Here is a 19631-nt window from a genome sequence, read left to right on the forward strand (position 1 = left end):
TTTTTTTTCTGACACCTGACAATTTTTTTTTTGACAACTGACACCTGACAATTTTTTTTCTGATACCTGACGATGTCCTAAAATGTACACCGTAGTAATGTGATGTAAAGCAAACTGCATAACAGCTGGCACTGAAAACTCAAAACCATCAAACCTTTGATGGTTTAAAAACACCAAATATCAAAGTAAAATTCTGTTGAGCAGAACCAACACTAAACAGAGAATTAGAAAATCGATGCACACAAATATTTTATTTACTTAAAATAAAAATGAAAGCTAGACTTTTGGGAGAACACGAGAACTAAATGTAACAATAAAGTTGAAAATAGGACGAAAACTGTCTTTATTTATTTTTTATTTCTATTTTTTGGTCAAATTTGTGACTCAGCAGCTTTCACATGGTGTTGTCTTTGTATTGTAATATCTGCCCCTGTTAATTACCCTCCATATTATAATAATTAAGAAAGGTAAACAAACAGTGAAACTAATAAAAACAACAGCTGAAACGAGCAAACCCACTCTCTGGAAACATGCAAAAATCCAGAACGAAATAAAACTAAAACTAAATAGAGTTTGGTGTGCTGAACTCAGACTTACTGTAGATGATGGCGATGATGCCCACCAGCAGGAGGACACAAAGGATCTCCAAACATGCCAGCAGTAGACGGAAATTGGAGCATGCAGCTGCTTTGCCTTCTGCTTCTAATGAGAAATTTGACGTCATTATTATGAGAAACTGTCACATGGACTTTTACTGTTGTGTGATGCTGCAGCTCATTCCTTTGCTCGTGTGTTGTCTGTTTTCTTAGGCTCTGTTGTGTTAGCCTCTCAGGACCACTGAGGCACCAGATGTTCATGTCAGATGTTGTCAGAGACATACAGGTAGTGAATACATTTGTTCCACTGATGGTCTAAAACATTTTGCTGCTAAATTAGTGAAGATGAAAAAGGGATTTTATAACTTACCAGGTGCAGGAGGAGGACCAGCTGGCGCTTTAGATTTAACTTCAGAATAAATGGCTGGGTCCTCGTTTTTTTCTGGAAGACAGAAATAACTAAACGAATGGACTCATAGAGATGAGTTTGACAACAACACAACCCACAGAATTACAAAATGCGCAGTCATGTGTCATTAAAGCATATCATTGATCTCTTAGGTCGCTCTATGTCCCCCTTTTCTTTCCTTCTCCTTCCCCTCACACACCACACTCTGCAAAATCACCACTGTTAAATTAACACAGTGAGTTTTAAACCTAACACTAGAAAAGTGTCTATATGTGTTGACTCCTTTAACTGTTAAATGAACACTTTTGAAAGTGAACTGCTTGTCCACCACTACTATGTTCGTTAGGTTAGCCTCCACTGGTTTGTAGCTAGAAGTCTCAATGGATCTGTTCCAACATAACACAGTATTTTATTCTATGTTATTTTATTCTATTCCATGTTTTTCTTAATTATTCCTGCTTGTAACTTTGCACTGTTCACTTCCTGTCGTGACCCAACAAATTTCCCATGTGAGGACTAAAAAAGGTTTATCTTATCTCTTATACTGTGCCAACCACTGGGTTATGGCGTTCCATGTATGTCCCGCCTGCTAGCATCTTGCACCCTGCAGTTATGTGCTGGATTGTCTGAGGGGCATCTTTATACAGGCTGCACCTGGGATGTTGCCTGGTGTGACAGACCCCAGCCTCTATGGATTTTACACTACTCAAGACTTGCCTTAGTCTCTGCAGGTGGTTGCAGTATTTTTGCATTACTTGTGTTGGTCTGTTTTCTCAGGCTGTGTCATTGTCAAATACATAAAGTTTAAAGCATGAATTTGCTTTGTTGCTCATGTAATATCTGCATGAACGTTATAACTTACCAGGTGCAGGAGGAGGACCAGCAGGCGCTTTAGATTTAACTTCAGAATAAATGGTTGAGTCCTGGATTTTTTCTAGAAGACACAAATGACTGAATGCAGGGATTCATACCAACAAGTCTGACATGTGTGCCATGTGCTAGTTTTCAAACTAGCTTTATCACATCATTTATGATAAAGCCAAACAATGTGATAAATTCAATGATTTGAATGTTTCCGAATTTTAATGATAAATAATCTTTTTGTTGTTTTTAAATAAAAACGGGATGATATGATGTGAACAGAGCAGCGTTCTTTCATCAGGCAACTTCACAAAGATATAAACAGTCAGACTTATCAGTGATTCATTTTTGAATGAAGGAGGAGAGTAACTTACCTTTTGTTAGTGAAGCACCAGTTTTGAAAACCATTGTGGAATAATTGACTTCTTCCTCCATCATTAAAAGCCAAATTGCCTTCAGTGCAAAGAAAACTAAAACTGGCCTCAACAGGAGCGGACTGTTAAGAGTGTTACTGACACCCCACCCACATGCCCACACACGCACCATGAAACAATATGAAATTCCAGCTGTAACTGGCACAGAACAAACCCGCGGTTCCTCTTCCTATTACTCCTCAACATGTTCATACACATGCCTGATCTCGGAATTATGTTGCTTCCGTAACACACCGTTACGCTAAGAGCAGTTAACACATTTGGGCTTTAACCCAACAAACCAACCTGTCACATATCTGTCTGGTGCAACGTCCGCGTTGTTTCTTAACTGATGATCGATGTCGTTGTGAGACATCGTGTTAGGTGAAAACGTTGTGATGAAAAATGTCTGTCACAGTACGAAAAAGGAAGAGGCGAGTGATCGCAATTTTTGCAACTCGTCTGGCCCAAGGAGCAGTGAGACTCTGCAGTGGTGAGGTGTCTGTCATCACTGCACCTCATAAAGAAAAATTAATCAAACCTTCACACAGTAATCATGGATCAGCCAAACCGTTGTCCTGATGTAATGAACAATATTCAATTCACACTATTTAGCAAATTTATTGACTTAACATTCCTCAAAATGATGACAAAAGAACTCCATTAAACACTAAATGATGTGATAACTTTGCCACTTGTATCCTGTTAGACAGGGAGGATCCTGTGGGTCGTAACCATGGAGAGAGTGGTGGTGTTGAACACAAACACTTTTATTTGGTGATGTATTTGATGAATTTGTCCGGGAAGTTACTGCGAGCCCCTTTTAATTCTCAGTGGACTTTAATTCTCATTTGTCTGTGCAGTTTACCCCAGTTTACACGTTCTTTCTGCACTTCACACGCTGCAATACCCGGAGATGTGATGAACTACTACATCATTTATATTCTGGTTATTTATTTATATTGCACTTTTTAAAGTCAATAAACAAGAACAATAAAAGCATAAGAAATTGTAGCAAATTATTATGAATGGAAACAAAAACTTGATGGGAAAAAAGAATTTGACCAGAACTGTAAAACAGACAAAAAACCAAAATGTGTAAAAACTGTAAACTGGTCACAGACAGATTTCCATTCAACGATTCGTTTTATTAAATGCATCAAAATACTGCGACAGGCACAGCTCAGTGGAGGCGAGGCCGAGCACACAGCTGTTGCTCCAGCTGCCTGTGTTCTTACGTATCAGCCTTACGAGTGTCCAGATGAATGAGTAAATAAAAGAATCACAGCTTTTATGAAGGTGGGAGCTGTCCACACCGGCCAAACCACTTTAAGCTGGAAACACTTTTTTTCATAATAACATTGAACATTTTAACATGAGAGTCTCTTGTAGGATAAGCCAGTTAATTTCTTACACACTGTTTTAGTTTTAGACAATAGGCACAACACACACACACGCGTATTATTATTATTGTTCAGATTCTTGGTTTCTGTTACTATAAAAGGAATAAAGATACTTACAAGTTACGCCCAATGAGCATGAACAGACTGTCACTTCCTCAAGTGGAAAGGGAAGTTTCACAAACATGTAGTATTAATAAATAGTAACATAAACACATTCATGCCTGTCTCTGCATTTACATGCATCGGAATATGTTTCTTTTGCCATCTAATACATTAGAAATCCCATAGTAATGACAAAAGAGCACATATGATTACAAAAAAGTACAAATGCTTTTGCAGTGCAGCTCAAACGTGGTGTGTGATTCTGCAGCATTTGTTTCAAAATGTAACTGAACATAAATCAAAACAAAGAAATTACTTAGTTTTTACAAAATCAGTTTGACACTGAAAAAAACTCATTGCCTTTAATTCAAAAAACACAAGGAGTTACTGTCACATTAAATAACAATTCTATTACTGGGACTGATTCCTAATCTGCTTTAATTAACGCTCGTCTTTCACAGATCCAAAGGTTTTTCATGTCACAGCTCTCTTTGCCCCAGTTGGCCAGAGGGGGCGCTTTTGGTAGGCTTAAAGCACAATATCTTCTGTTGACATCTTGTTGCATTTTCCAGTACCTAAAAAAGTCACATAGTGTCAGTCTGTATGCCTACTCAACATTTCAACCTTTGACAAATTAATCTTTATTGTATTTCTGAAATTCAGCACGTGGAGTGCTTGGGTACCAAAATTAAGTCAATGATCTGTGTCAGTCTCTGCACACACAGCATTCCTGATGGTAACAGGGATCGAGGCACAGAGGCCATGAATGCACACTTGTGTTTGGTCTCGCAAAAGTCAGACACTTAGATGTTCTGAAAACCACAACCGAGTCCATCACGGATGTGGAAGCTTAAGAAAAATGTCAAAGGTCAAAAATCATCTTTGAGAAACAAGCAATGGATGCAGTGAAGCGTTTTTAACAGGTTTTAGTTTTTTTCACTCTGCTACAAATAAGTTTGTTGTTTATTAGGACTTGTGTGTTCTCAGTGGTGGGAGTTGAGAACACACAAGTCACACAACAGTGTTAGCCAGGGTTTTCCTTACTTGGATGCATGCAAGACGTCTTTTTATGTTGAATGAAAACACTTTGTGTTTTTTCATTTCACAAATGAAAAGAGAAAATGCAAACAGAAAACAAGTCTGCCATCAACATGTGCTGATTCGACTTAATCATCACTTCCTTGAGCTATTCCAGCCTAAAGGTTGTTTTAACTCAAACTTATTTGGAATTGGTTCATACTGTAAACTTCTTGTGGCTGTAAATCTTAAACTTCTTGTTATTAGAAGAGGTAATGTTGAAACAATTTTTTTGTTCTGCTTTTTACTTCCATGCCATATTTTTTAAAGGGTATTTAAAATGTGTTGTAAAAATGTGTGTGTGTGTGTGTGTGTGTGTGTGTGTTTGCACTTATACATCTTTGTGAGGATCAAACTTGGACTGTTACTATACTTGTGGGGACCATCAGTCCTTATGGGCCCAAATTGTAGGCCTCGTGAGTTTGAAGGCATTTTTGAGGCTCAAATGTGGTTTTAGTGTCAGGGTTACAGTTAGGTTGTGGTTAGGCATTTGTGATGGTTAGAGTTAGGCTAAGCAGCTAGGGAAAGCATTATGTCAATTAGATGAGCTAAGTAAGATATAATAGGCAAGTATTTGTATGTGTGGTGGTGGGCGGGGGTCATGCTTACGTCACAGTGAGGTTACTTCTATCTACCCACGTCCACGTGTCCTTTGGGCTCCCTGCTCTCAAACCGATCCAGTAGCCGTGCTTATCATCAGCGTGGTAGTCCTTAGTGTGGTTGCTGATAAATTCCTAAATTTGTAATACATGTGTTATCTGCCACATAATAACAGTCGGGTTTTAGTTTTCCTTTGAGATAAAAAGAACGATGACTCGTCTATAACAGCAAAAAATAAAAACAAACAGGTTTAAAAAAATAACAACCTTTTCCTTTTTTGGACACTATGTTTACATTTTAAATGGATAAAACTGGCTTTTGTTCAACACTCACTACCCATATTGACAAAGTTTACACAACTATCCAGACTGCTGGCTGTAGTTACAGCTGCTGGGTTCCTTGGCTAAGACTCTGTGGGCTTGTTAGACCAGATTGCCTGGGAGGTGTTGCTGAATTACCTTCTTCAGATCTGTCCACAGATGATCTCTCCAAACTGCAAACTCTGATCTGACGCTTAGAGTTTGGAGCTCTTCAAAATGAATTTAAGTTTGTCCAATCAGATTAAAGAATATTTTTCTCTCGGTCTTTTAAACTCTCAGCCTGTGCCTTTTACTTCGACTATCTTTTGTCTGATGTATGAAGAGTCGTTCTCACTCTCTTTTTAAACACTCTGGGGACTCTGTAGGAATGATCGCTGGTTTCTTTTCCACAGCTCTGACCAAAGATCATGTCATTTACTGAATTTGGAAGTGAGGCCACAAAGACTATTTTAAAGAGAGCAGCGAGCTAGTGGGAACACTCAAAGCTTGCAGTTCCTTTTTCCTGAATATTTCTCTTTTCTTTTTAAGTACAAGTTGAGGCCTGCTTGAATCAAAACACAACTCAAATATAAAGCAAACCCCAGTGCACTTCAGAGAACAAGAATCTGAATAGTTTTAAAATAAGAGATTTCAGTTTCCCTTTTTACAGTATTTTTAAGTGTTGAGTGAGGAAGAAATATGTTTTCTTAAAATCCAGTCAAATGGCAAAGAGGTGGGAAAAGACTGAACTGAAGGAAGGTAACTTTGAATTATAGTTGCATTAACTTCCTCTTCAAACCTTCGTGTCTAAATCGCTTGAACTTTGACACTGTTTTTCCTCTCTGTGTATGAAAACGCTCTTTCACTTTATTTAAACTTTAAAAAAATCTATACAAATGAAATCTGGCTCACCTGTTCTTCCTGACTTTCGATCACTACCAGAGCCGCCTGATACATTTTGCATTGATCACGACTTTGATCCCAGCTCCTCCAATAAACCGAATATTGATGTTGGGAAAAAAAGTAACAGCTTGACTGAAACAGCACCCAGCCATCCAGGCAAGGTTTACACACTGATCAAAAAAAGAAAGGGACAACAAGACCAGAATCATTTTAGAAATCCAACTTTACAATACGTTACAAAGAGTTTTTTAGATTTGAAGATTTTGAAACAGTTTAAAACATTAAACCTTCAAATAAAAACATGTTTGTGGGAGTCGTGACAGGAAGTGAGCAAAAAGTAACATAAAATTATATGAAACTAAGACATGTTCACCTTTCTGTGGGCAGTGTTTTTCCACTGAAAATTCCTGATATTCCATGATGACTCCGATGGTCCAGTTGAGTTGGTCTCTCTGTCTGGTCAGCTCCTCTGTCTGTCGCTCTGAGGATGTTTTCTGTGTCATCAGCTGCAGGTTCTGTGCTGTGATGTTGGCCATTTCTCGCTGCTGCTCACTCATCACTGTGTTAACTGCAGTCAGATAAGAAACTGTTAGTGTTATTGTCTGATTACACTAAAGTCCTTGAATACACAGCAGGTGGACTTACAGCGGAAGTTGAGGCCGATGATGACTGACACCAAGATGAGGCAAATAACCACCAGACCTGTCACAACCAACGCAAGCCGACTACAGGGTGGAGCTAACTCTTTATTCTCTACAAGAATAGAAAAAATGTTTATTTTAATGATTGAATAAAAAATATCATTTATTTGTTCAGAAAACCACAAATAACCTGTTATTACAAGGGATGCATCCAATTTCCTGTCCTCAGTGTTCACCTCGTCGTAGATTGTTTCTGTGTCTTTTGGCGTCACTGGAAAAACAAAAAGAGTTTAAAGGAAATGAACTCATTTGTAGTTTGTTCTTTGTGGGGATTATTTATTAAACTTTACTTTTTAGATCACCAAAAATAGCAGTGCTAGGAAAGAACTGACATGCTGGGTAGCATAACATCGCCAGAATTAACCAACTGGTATTGATCGTTCCCCAAAACCACATACATCACAGTTTTGGCGATGAAAGGGAAGAAAGTAAGTCTGTCACTCACCGTATGTTGGATCTCTCTTTGTCTGAAATATCACTGTCACATAATTCTCTTCTTCCACCATTATTTATGTGTTTGCTGTTTATTGTCAGCGGTACTTACTTTGTTAATCTCGGAGTCAAACAGCCACTGTGGGTTTACTGGTCAGTGTAAGTGAAGTTTAGAGGCAGAGAAGTGGACCGTTGCAAGATCTGCACTTCTTCTTTTTGTCAGAAAGCGGGAGGGTTGTGGTAATTAGAGGGACATTTTTCTTTTTTTAGATAGTTTTGCAAAACGAGAAAAAATATGTCAGAACAAAGCGACGGCTGTCGCAGAGTGGAAGACTCGCGTTTCCAGGATACTAGTGGGGTCATTTTTTTCATTTGAGTTTAACAAACAATTACCTTCAGTGAATGAAGTGTGTGTGTGTGTGTGTGTGTGTGTGTGTGTGTGTGTGTGTGTGTGTGTGTGTGTGTGTGTGTGTGTGTTAGTTTACAAAGGTCAAAACTAAGTAACTGCAGCATGAATGTTATTGTAAAAATGATGAATTTCATCAGTTCACCTCGACACTGTTTGTAGGCAGATGTCAACCAAAGCTAACTTTTAACTTCCAGTTCATTTCCAAATTATCAGGCACATCCAGCTCAAACTGATCTAATACAGCAGTGAAATAAATCAGCCACAATAAAGCTTAATGTTTTGGATCAGTTTGTGTTGAAACTTCAAATGTGTGATCAATTTTTAGGCTTCACATTAAAGGTTAAAACTTCCAGCACACTTCAGTTAACCTACATGGCAGACGTTGTACGTACTGAGTACAATCAATCATCACAGTTCAATCAATGCCACTGAAACACGGAGATGCTGATGCATGCTTTTATTACCAGTCGCATTGATTACTGTAATGCCCTGCTCTCTGGTCTTCCTAAGAAGAATATTTCAACTTTACAACTCTTGCAAAACTCGGCAGCTCGTGTGCTGACGAAGACCAGAGGGCGGGCCCACATTACACCGGTTTTAGAATCGCTGCACTGGCTCCCCGTGTGTTTCAGGATCGATTTTAAAGTTCTTTTATTGGTTTTTAAATGTCTTAATGGTCTTGGGCCTTCTTATCTCTCAGATCTGCTTTTACCATACGAACCCTCGCGGACCCTGAGGTCCTCTGGTACTGGCCTTTTGATTGTCCCTAAAGTCAGGACACATACTCACGGAGAGGCAGCTTTTCAGTGGTATGGTCCTCGTCTGTGGAACAGCCTGCCGGAGGAGCTCAGGGCCGCAGAGAACGTACATGTTTTTAAGAACAGGCTCAAGACCACCTTTTTAATTTAGCTTTTACTTAGCGTTTATTTATTTTATGCTTATTTATTCTATCCTGTTATTTTACTATTAATTTAGGATTTACCTAATATTTTTTGATTTTATTCTTATTCATTTTTTAATCTTCTTACTCTATTTATATTTATATTGTATCCTGTTCTTATTTATTTTATCATTTTACCCTGTATATATCGTATTGCGTCATATCTCCAGTGTTTCCTCGGAGGGCGCTCTCTGCACCGGGGCTGTTATTGACCGTGGCTGCTGGTCTCTGGGGTCCTCTCAGCCTGGTTGGGGGGCTCCTTGGCCTCCCTCCTGCTGTGTGCCCAGCCTGGAGGCTGCGGTTTGTGACCGGCTCCCGGTGCAGACGGCTCCCTGTTATAGTGCTCACTTGGCTCATGCGAGTCCAGCCCAATTTTTACTCTTTAAGTGTGCGCGTGTGTGTGTGGGTGGGGGGATATATGTGTATTGAGAGTGTGGGGAGTGAGTTGGAGGGTGGGGTGGGCTGCTTTTAACTATGTAAAGCACTTTGTGCTACATTTTTTCTGTATGAAAAGTGCTTTATAAATAAAGATTGATTGATTGATTGATTGATTGATTGATTGATTGATTGATTGATTGATTGATTGATTGATTGATTGATTGATTGAAACATTAAAAACTACAGTGGCTTGCAAAAGTATTCGGCCCCCTTGAACTTTCCCACATTTTGTCACATTACAGCCACAAACATGAATCAATTTTATTGGAATTCCACGTGAAAGACCAACACAAAGTGGTGAACACGTGAGAAGTGGAACGGAAATCAGACATGATTCCAAAGATTTTTTACAAATAAATAACTGCAAATACATGTAGAGTGTGGTTTAAGAGTTCAACGTGTGTTTCATGCAAACATGCAAATAATCAGAAACTTTAAGGACTTAAAAACAGAAATAAAGACAAAAATCAAATATTTTATATTCTTTATTATAATTCAAATTTTAAAAAATAAAATTGTTTAGAGTAATTTAAAAAGTTAACTGACATTTCTTTGACTTGGATCTGTCCACTAAAGACTTGGGGGTAACTGTAGATTTGATCATACATCAATCTTTTTTGGCTAAATCAACCTGCAGTCTTTGTTCCCCTGTTAGAAATATGGGTGTCCTTCAAGGTTCAGAAGATTCAGAAGCACTGTGACAGAGGGAAACATGACAGAGTCTGAAACTGTGTGACGTGAGATCGCTTGTTATTGGGGTTACTAGGAATATGATTGTTAGGGTTTTCTCTGTTTACACTTCAATTCAATTAAGTGTAATCAATTAAAATGTCTTGATGTATGATCAATCATCCAGTTAAGTAAATCTCCAAAAGTTGATTCTGTTCACCTGGACGTAGTGTTTTCCCCAATCTTATAAACAGGACATTTGCATAATGACTGAACCCAGCCCAGTGAACCTGCAGTCAGCTGAGACTGAAGACGTCACTGAAAACGTCCAGATGAACAGAATCAACTTTTGGAGAATCAATTAAAATATAAGTATATTTATATAAAATTAATTCAAATGGAATAATGTTAAGAAAACATGGATAACCCAAACAATCAGCAATCTCTGCTTCTTTGTAGGGTCCTTACCTTACAATATGAAACACCTTGGGGAAACTGTTGTTATGAGCACACCTCGAGGCTTTGAAGGCCAAAGAAAACCAAAGATTGCTGACTGTTACTGGACTTTCCAACACAATCATGTTCATGCATGAAGCTCTGAAGAAAAAAAATGTCAGAACATATTAGGATAATGTGACCTATGAGACTGCTGTCATTTAAACAAAAAGGGGAAATACTGAGATAATCTGAAGCTCGTGTGGATTTGACACAAGCTGATGTTATATATCTATTGATATTATCATTTGTAATGAAGCTCTGCTGGCACAAATAAAGAAGCAGCATTGTGTTGCTCAGATGGTTTGTGCATGTGCAGAGGAGAGATGGAGGATATAGTGGACAAAGAAGCTGCCAGGCAGGAGGAAAAGAGGACCTCAGGGAAGTTTCATGGATGGTAAATGGCCTGTATTTGCTTTACTAGTCCCTAAGGACCCCAAAGCGCTTTACACATCCAGTCATCCACCCATTCACACACTGGTGATGTCAGCTACATTGTAGCCACAGCCACCCTGGGGCGCACTGACAGAGGGGAGACTGCCGGACACTGGCGCCACCGGGCCCTCTGACCACCACCAGTAGGCAACGGGTGAAGTGTCTTGCCCAAGGACACAACGACCGAGACTGTCCGAGCCGGGGCTCGAACCGTCATTCAACAAATAAAGAAGCAGCATTGTGTTGTATTATAATGCATTTAGTATGTTTTATCGCTCCATCTCTGAAACAGGAATGCAAATACACAGATTCATGTAAGTCAAAGATGCAAACAAACATGCAGCAATTTCTAATTTGGCCCATTTGAGATCTAAACGAGCTGTTTGTGCTGAACGTGGTGGTCCGCGAATTAAGAAAACCTCGATACTCTTCATCTGTGATATACTTTTCATCCACAAGGGGGAACTATAGAGTAACATAGTCCCTACTGTGTAGAGGATTTAACTCCAAATCATTGTAGCAAATTAAATCATGTCCCGTGAGAGGACCTTTACTTCTGCGTTATGAGATGTTAATCGTTAAAATGAATAAGTTACCATGAACCAAAGTAACTTTGTGAAATCTTCTTGTGAGATCATCTCGAAATTTCTGCAATCAACTGCTTGAACAACAATCAGTGAGTCACCTCAGCTGACAAATCAGCGCGCAGGATCTCTCCAGGAAGCACCTGTCGGGTCTCCACCTGCAGATCAGCAGGTACAGCCACCCTTAGCGTCAAGAGAGGCACGCCGAGAGAGCTGGAGGAGAAGAAATCTCGTTTTTAAACGTTTTGTCCCGAGAGCAGCGATGGTTTGCGGCGGATTCGTTTGCACCAAGAACGCACTCAGCGCGCTCAACATCCTTTATGTGGTGAGTTGAAATATGTTGATGTTTGCTGGAGGGAAAAATGTCTCCTTGAGGGCCAGTTGACGTGAGACCTCTCTAGTCGGTTAATTTACAACTAAGAGCGGAGGGGGAAAAAAATGCGTGTTTGCCATGGCAACGAGGTGGCATGCGTAAATGATTACTTTTTAAGTTATTTAATATTGTTTTTATTATTTTTCTACTTCAACTTTTATTTCCAGTGCCAAAAAAGTGCGTAACATGACGTTTTGAAAGCTGCTCCAGTATTAGGCCCAACTTTAATAAATCAGCAGTGTTTATGTGGCCTTTTCTTCCTTGTTTTGTTTAATAATCAAACTGAGTGCTGTTTACTGCTTTCCCATGAGCTGTAAAACATTTAAAAAAGCACACAGGAAGCGTCAAATTGTTAATGTAATGTCATAAAAGGAATTTTCTCAAATGGGCTTCACACAGGAAATATGATTATTTCATCAGAAATTTAAAAAAGTGTAGCATACACTGGGTCAGGTGCCCTCATACATAAACACGTATTTGCACTCTTTTAGTAAAAATTATAATCCTGCTTAAGTAATAGTACAAACAAACAAAAGAATTTAAGTAAAAGTACTCATAATCACTTACTAGACCAAAATGATTAATGGCTTTGACTTTAATGGTGTAGCTGTTGCTAAGCAGCTTTATAATGACACACCATGATGTCATAGTAGATTTCTAGGATAAGCTCTGACAGGTAAAATGAATGAATCAATGATCAAATTGATTAAAGCTCCATAAAATGGAACAAAATTAAGAGCTCATCAAATCACCGTCTAGAAAAAAAGTGAAGAAAGATTTTCAGTGTTGCAGTGTTCAATTCTCTCAGTAAGTGATGCAGACGCTGGGCAGGATCCTCCACGTATGAGCCACGGCCACTCAGTTCAAGCAGCAGTGACAGAAGAGGCAGTTCAATCTGAAATGTTCCTTCACGGGAACATCTCGAAATAGAACTTTTCTAATCTGCAAAAAATAAACAACTAAAGCTTTAAAGTAAATAGTGTTGAGACCAAAGTTCAAAATTTTTATCAACACGTTGATGTAGAAACTAATATAACACAGGAATACTTAAATGGCTACTGTAGAGGAGAGATGGAGGATATAGTGGTGCCAGGCAGGAGGAAAAGAGGACCTCAGGGAAGTTTCATGGATGTAGAGAAAGAAATGAAGGGAGAGCATATTCCGATTTTACTTGCTTAGTGAGCTTAGTTTCATTCTGCAATCAGCACCTTGAAAGTTGATTCCTGCCCCTCCTTAAAAACAGTTCCTGGTCCAGACTTAAAAAATGAGACTTTTCCTTCTTTTTCCTTGTGCTATCACACCTTTCCCCCTCAGCTGGTGAGCCTGTTGCTGATTGGCGTGGCAGCCTGGGGGAAATGGTTTGGCCTGGTCTCCAGTATCCAGGTGGTGGCAGGGGTCATCGGCGTGGGAGTCTTCCTGTTCTTTGTTGCCTTTGTGGGTCTGTGCGGTGCCCTAAAGCACCACCAGGTCCTGCTCTTCTTTGTATCCTTCACACAAATCCAGGATTTTATGCTCTAGTAGATGTGTGTCCTGAGTTTTAATGGCTCGTAGGCATAGCAACAACACGCTTTAAACGTCCTCAACTTGGTCCAGTACATGATGGTTCTCTCCATAGTGTTTGTGCTGCAGTTTTCAGTGTCCTGTGCATGTCTGGCTCTCAATAAAGATCAACAGGTACGTTTATTTTGTCTTTTCTCAACAATCCAAACAATATTTTGGACACCGTTTGGCTTTTAGACAGTTACAGGCAGACAAACGTCTTTAACGGCTCTATTCCAGTATTATTTTTATATTTGAGTATTTCCGCTATGTTTCTTCTGTATTTTGAGAGTCACTCTTTGATATTTTACTCAGTTATAGATGCTTGATTGTAGTTACTGTGCAGATTCAGATGAATCATTAAAAATATAAATCATAATTAGGTTTTTCAGGTTTTAAAAAACACAAATGGGACTTTTAGTCCCAGGAACAAACTTGGAGAACTGCTGGTAGCTTCAGTGTTGGGGACTGTAGTTAAAACAAGATTGTTTTATGTGGAAACGCAGCATTTATAATTGATTTCATGTCTCTGTTCTGGGACCTCCACAACGGTGAATACGAATATGTAAAAAAACAAAGTGGTAGAATCAGCAGGCAGAAATTTGCACTCAGGCTATTTACATTATATTTAGCTTTGTACATTCAGACAGTTAACAGCAGAGCTGCACCTGATTTACATGCCAAATAAAAATCTGAGTTTAAGCAACATTAATGTTAGATCTTACTGTGCCTTAACAGTGACACACTGATATCTAAGTCTTCTAAATTATGTCGTCTGCAGTGTTGCAGGCTTTCCTTCCTCCATATAAAGAGCCTACATGTTTTATAGCGCTTATAATGGCTTCCTGATCACAGGACAACATGTGTGGACTCAGGATCAACACAGTGGCCTGCTTGAACTGACACTGTTGAGACTCCTCTACCAGATTGCAACATCCTAAAAATAGTAGAGCTTAATGATAACAATTTAGGAATATACTCTAAAAAGCAAACTTATTCAGAGTTGGTCATTTCTGTTTAAGGAGCTACTGAATGCAGGACTTTAATTAAAGAATGTTTGCGTGGCTCTGTGAGGCACATGCAAAATTCACTGTGGAGCAAAGCGAGACAAATCAATGAGAATATGCAAGGTCTAAATAAAGGATCATTTCAGGATTACTTTTAAGTCTCGTATACATGAATTGAGCTCCAGTGATGCTGGTTTTCATCTGCAGAACTTGCTGCTGGAGGCCGGATGGAACAAGTCTAAAGGCACACAGAAGGACCTGGAGAGGACTCTAAACTGCTGCGGCTTCTCTCAAGTGGACAACAGCTCGTGTCCTGCTGTGAGTAAAACACTCTGAAAAGATTTCCTAGATTTTCTTCTAAGAAGCAACTTGGTCAAGATTGTGTTTTGTTTGCTTGTTTTGTTCCTCCAGGTCTGCGTTAACACTTCATCTTGTGTGGCCTGCGCAGACATCCTCCAGAATTATGCCGGGCAGGTGCTGCAGTTTGTTGGCGGCATCGGCCTCTTCTTCAGTTTCACAGAGGTTGGGAAAATGTCGTTACAGTGAAGCTAAAAGACTTGTAGTCTGCTGTGAACGGGTGCTGATGTGTGCTGCAGGAGGTTTTTGTATACTGAGAAAACTGACAGCTGCTCATTTGTTGTTGGTTTCAGGTCCTTGGAGTCTGGCTCACCCACAGATACAGAAACCTCAAAGATCCTCGATCCAATCCCAGAGCCTTCCTGTAACCGATCGCATGTAAATCAACCCAAAAGTGCGCCGCTGAATCATTTTTTTCCTTTTGTTTCGTAAACCGAAGTTATCTCTGTGTTTGTAAGTTCTAAAACGAGTCTGCAACTTTTGATGCACAGTCGGGATTAAAATCCTGCATCCTTTGAAAGCACGAAGCCTCACAGCTGAAATGATTCAAACCGTATCATACTCTGGCCTTACCTAAACTTTGGCTGTTTAATATCTGCACACTTTTAAAATTGTACGCATTTGACAGGAAATGAGGAAAAAATAATGGATCCAGCTTTAGCTTAGATATTACTCGTAAGAAAAGATGCCTGCCGTGGCTCTGGCCCAGGAGCTTCTCACTGTGAGGCAACAGTTTTACCTACGGAGTCCCTGCCATGTTTATTACTAATGACACAGTGAATCAACATGGCATAAAAGCTCCCTGTGTAAATGGTGCAGGCAGTAAAATGTTGTGCAATGTTAGAAAAGTACGATTGCAAACAAGGTTTTAATTTTATTAGACGTCTGTGTTATTCAATGCTTCGCTCTCTGTAAGCTGACATGTCATTGTCACAAAGTGATCATGAATTCAACTTCTTGCTTGAATTATTTCATCTTTAAAGGTTTCAGTCTTTCTTTTATAACTTTTGTTTTTTTCTCACTGTGAACATTGTGAATTCTTCTTCTCATTTAATTTCTAGGATGAAAACACCGATAGGACTCGTGTACTGTATATAAGCCGGCTTGTGCTGAAACATGTTAATCAGCTGTGTGCTCGTATAAGGCACGTGCTGTTTGACGTGTGCTGGACTTTTCTCTTTGTCAGGACGTCACCAGGAGCTACAATCAACTTTGGTCTCGAGTGCGACATAAGCAACATGCTGCTGCTCACACTTCTCTAAATGAACTGTTCTTTTTTCCCTGTTATGCTTCTGTCATTACTTTCTCACAGATATATTTGAAGTCAGGATTCTTGTCTTACTTATGTCTCTGTTAAAGAAGGAGACCAAGTATGAGTGGTTATTTACTGAAATGGAGATAATCTTATGTCATGTGATCGTAGTAATCCAAGCTTCTGTTGACTGTGGGCTTGAAAATGATGTCTTTTTGAAGGATGGTCAGTCATATACTTTTCTTTTTCGATGCATGTTACTGTCATAACTCTCACTGGTTCTGGTATTTATGTGAAGGCAGTCATCATCAAGTTAAGCTGATTTAACACTCATCAGGCCTCTGCTGACTCATTTACAGTTGGAGTTGGGGTTTAGGTTAAGTTAAAGTCTCCTGTTTGTTTTTTAGAAAACCAAATGTGAAAGCTGTTAATGGAAAAACGCTGTCAAAATAAATGTTTAAGACTTCATTTGAAACATATCTTCTAGTTTTTGAAGCTTACTTACACGCTAAGCTTACTTAACACGTGGCCAAAACAAAATCCAAGCCTATCCCTATAAAAGCCACCCAAGCCTTTCTGGCAGTAAAGAAGAGTAAGGCTAAGCATGCACTGATGATTACTTTTAATAATGAAGGCCGGGGAAATACACGCTCCTCATCACGTAACCTATGTTGTTTCCCTGAGTGAGCGACTCTTTGCTCTGAACATGGAGCGTGGTGGTCTCGATGTGATGGAGAGGCCCGTCAGTGAAAACTACAAGCTCCTGGTTTGTGCTCCTGTCTTTCTCTGGCTGAAACAAATGAAGCATATTTGCAGCTCTTTCTTGCCAGACAGTTTGACTTGTCCAACAGGAAATGACAGCTGAATAAACTGCTCAGATTTTGTCATTTTGAGTGTTAACACATTTCCTTCCTGTTTCCATTCTTTATGCTAAGCTGAGCTGACCAGTCGCTGGTTAAACAGACTCCTTCTTGAACTTTTCCTCAAAGAATCTCAATGATTATTCTGTCTCATCTTGAAGCGCTAATAAAGAGAAGCTGTGTGAGCTCTGCAAACAATACACCTTATGCAAATAGCACAATGCTGGCTGGATGAGGACACACCACTGCCTGACACGGGCTGAACGTGTACACTGAATTGTTTTTTCACAGTGGGTTTGGCTGTTTGCAGCGCTAACAAATTAAGATTAGGATCAGCTTAAAGTCGAACCTGGCAAAGCTGGTTTGTTTTCACTTGTTTAAAGCACATCCCAAGTCACTGGAACAGCTCTCCTTCATTTTTCAAATAAGCAGCAGGACTGAGGTGCTGGCACAGACACGGTCATAGAGCTTTGTTTGCCAGAGCCGTGCTGTTGCCGAGGTGAAGGTTGCTCAGCCACGTGACTCACTCTCATTCCTCACCCTGAACAGGATGCAGATCAGGAACTGCAGTCCTCAGGCGGTCAAGCCTGTTTATCAACATGTTTGTGAACTCAAACAGCTCGGCTGCTGATTTGGCAGGTGAAACAAAATGCTTTGTGTACACATTAAATAATAAAGGCCTTCTGTATTCAAATGTGCCAATGCAACTGTAGAAAATGAAATTCAAACCTCTGTCTGAACGGTATGGGTTGTTTTGCAGCATATCTGACTTAAATATCAGCTGTTTGCTTTCTGGACTTTGTTTCTTATAGAAGTTTACATCTCAACACACAAAGAGTAGTTTGAAATGTCTTTCTTAAGAAGGAGGAGGAGGAAGAGGAGGGGAAATCTAAAATCAACATTTCTGGGCAGGAAAATATTAGAAATGCTTTCAGGGTCAAAGTTCATTTTAAAGGAAGCTGGGAGGAAGCACATGGTGAGTGTGTTTTTCATGATTTTTAATGCCTGAATTATAAGAACGTCAGGTTATTTTGTTTTTGCAGTTAATTTTCATTCAGTGCAACAGTACCAAAAATAAATGAAAAAAGCAGTTTGGGGTGTAAAAGGACAGAACTAAACTCTCACATTTAGAAATACTGTCAGGGTGGATTCAAGAAAAGTCGTCCAAATGAGGATCGCATCTCTGACTTCACTGAGATCCTTCACCTTTAACTGTCCTTCTCATCTGAGAAAGTGTGGAGCATCTGCAGCACTGAGGCTCTTGTTGTGACAGCATTTATCACATTGTCATCTGGTGCTCTCTGCACTGGCGCTTACTGAGATAGGCTGTGATGGACTGATACACTGAGATCCTCTGGATCTGCAGTGAACTCAAACCTGTCCAGGTGCAGGAACCAGAACTGAAGAAATGCTAAAATATGAGGCGTGGCTAAAAGGCTCCATTTTAAATTAGGAAAGGCTTTTATCATTTGTTGGTAACAGCACACATATTTTGACTGACAGAGCAAGGACTGGTCTCCAGGACTGCTAAAGGACACTGTACACTCCTATAGTATCAAGTCTTCATTTACAAGATAAGCCTGACCTAATTCCCATCCTGCGCGGCACCCTTTTGGACTCTAGTGGGACTCGTTTCCAAAATAAAACCAGTGCTGTATTAGGTAACACTCGAAACTAGTGATTGAGACCATAAACTCATCAGGATTTTATTGAGGTCATTGATCATGTGGGAAGCATCAGTGTTGTCTCAGACTTCTGTAGTTACACATCCAGAGAGGATGCCCCCTGCTGGTGATTATAGGGGATGCATGATTTTGCTACTTCTCTTTTCTGACTGTAGTATTTACACCCATCTTTTATGTCTAGTCTTTGTATTTCAAAGTATCATCCGGTCTTCAGCACCCCCTGGTGGGCAAACTATAGAATAGTCAGGTCATTTATTTCATTTTAGTCCTTTATTTATTTATTTCATTTCGGGATTTTTATTTTAATTTATTATTATTATTATACTTTATTATACTCATGATAGTGAGATTTAGATACACGTTTATATATATAAAAAATTATATATCCAGGTTTCAATCTTTCAGGTTAGTTCTTCTATCTGCAGGTGATGATATCTCCCCCCCAACTTGTTATCCTGGCTCCCCCTTGTCGTAGCATGTGTGTTGTACCTCATCAATCTATAGCTCTGTGAAAGTCCCTTCTTCCAAATGTTGGAATAACTAGTGTTGTCTATTAAGGTTCTCAGTCATCCAGGTCATTGTAGTCCAAGGAGCTTAGAAAGAAAAGCATCTGGACTTCTTTAAGTTGCTTGAAGATGTTTCACCTCTCATTCAAGAAGCTTCTTCAGTTCTAAGGTCAAATGGTGGAGAGTCCCAGATTTAAGCCCTGTGGGAGTGTCCCCCCCCCAAGAGGGACAAAAGGACCCCTGATGATCCTCTACCTAATCACATGAGCCAAGGTGTGAAAGCGGG

The 19631-nt window shown here is 39.6% G+C and overlaps 2 protein-coding genes across 4 annotated transcripts; one reads left to right on the forward strand and one right to left on the reverse strand.

The window, feature by feature from the left end:
- Positions 1 to 3409: 3409 nt before the first annotated feature.
- LOC102205399 (CD209 antigen-like protein C) lies at positions 3410 to 7988 on the reverse strand. 2 transcript variants are annotated; one of them, XM_013915376.1, is made up of 7 exons: positions 7909 to 7988; positions 7495 to 7575; positions 7309 to 7416; positions 7037 to 7231; positions 6673 to 6833; positions 5471 to 5595; positions 3410 to 4359 (listed from the first exon to the last, which is right to left on the reverse strand). In XM_013915376.1, coding segments are annotated over exons 1-7 (819 nt in total). In that variant the 5' UTR covers positions 7910 to 7988; the 3' UTR covers positions 3410 to 4211. The 2 variants fall into 2 exon arrangements, with proteins under 2 accessions (XP_013770830.1, XP_013770829.1); XM_013915375.1 differs by having other exon boundaries at positions 7810 to 7988.
- Positions 7989 to 11866: 3878 nt separating this feature from the next.
- tspan13a (tetraspanin 13a) lies at positions 11867 to 16769 on the forward strand. Of its 2 annotated transcripts, XM_005750955.1 has the most exons (7): positions 11867 to 12091; positions 13454 to 13621; positions 13733 to 13813; positions 14893 to 15003; positions 15097 to 15207; positions 15336 to 15436; positions 16104 to 16769. In XM_005750955.1, exons 1-6 carry the CDS (start codon positions 12029 to 12031, stop codon positions 15408 to 15410), a joined length of 609 nt encoding a protein of 202 aa, XP_005751012.1. In that variant the 5' UTR covers positions 11867 to 12028; the 3' UTR covers positions 15411 to 15436; positions 16104 to 16769. The 2 variants fall into 2 exon arrangements, with proteins under 2 accessions (XP_005751012.1, XP_013770828.1); XM_013915374.1 differs by having other exon boundaries at positions 15336 to 16769.
- Positions 16770 to 19631: the final 2862 nt, after the last annotated feature.

Source organism: Pundamilia nyererei, unplaced genomic scaffold, assembly GCF_000239375.1.
Source record: "Pundamilia nyererei isolate P.nyererei 1_Seehausen unplaced genomic scaffold, PunNye1.0 scaffold00294, whole genome shotgun sequence".
Lineage (NCBI taxonomy): Eukaryota > Metazoa > Chordata > Actinopteri > Cichliformes > Cichlidae > Pundamilia > Pundamilia nyererei.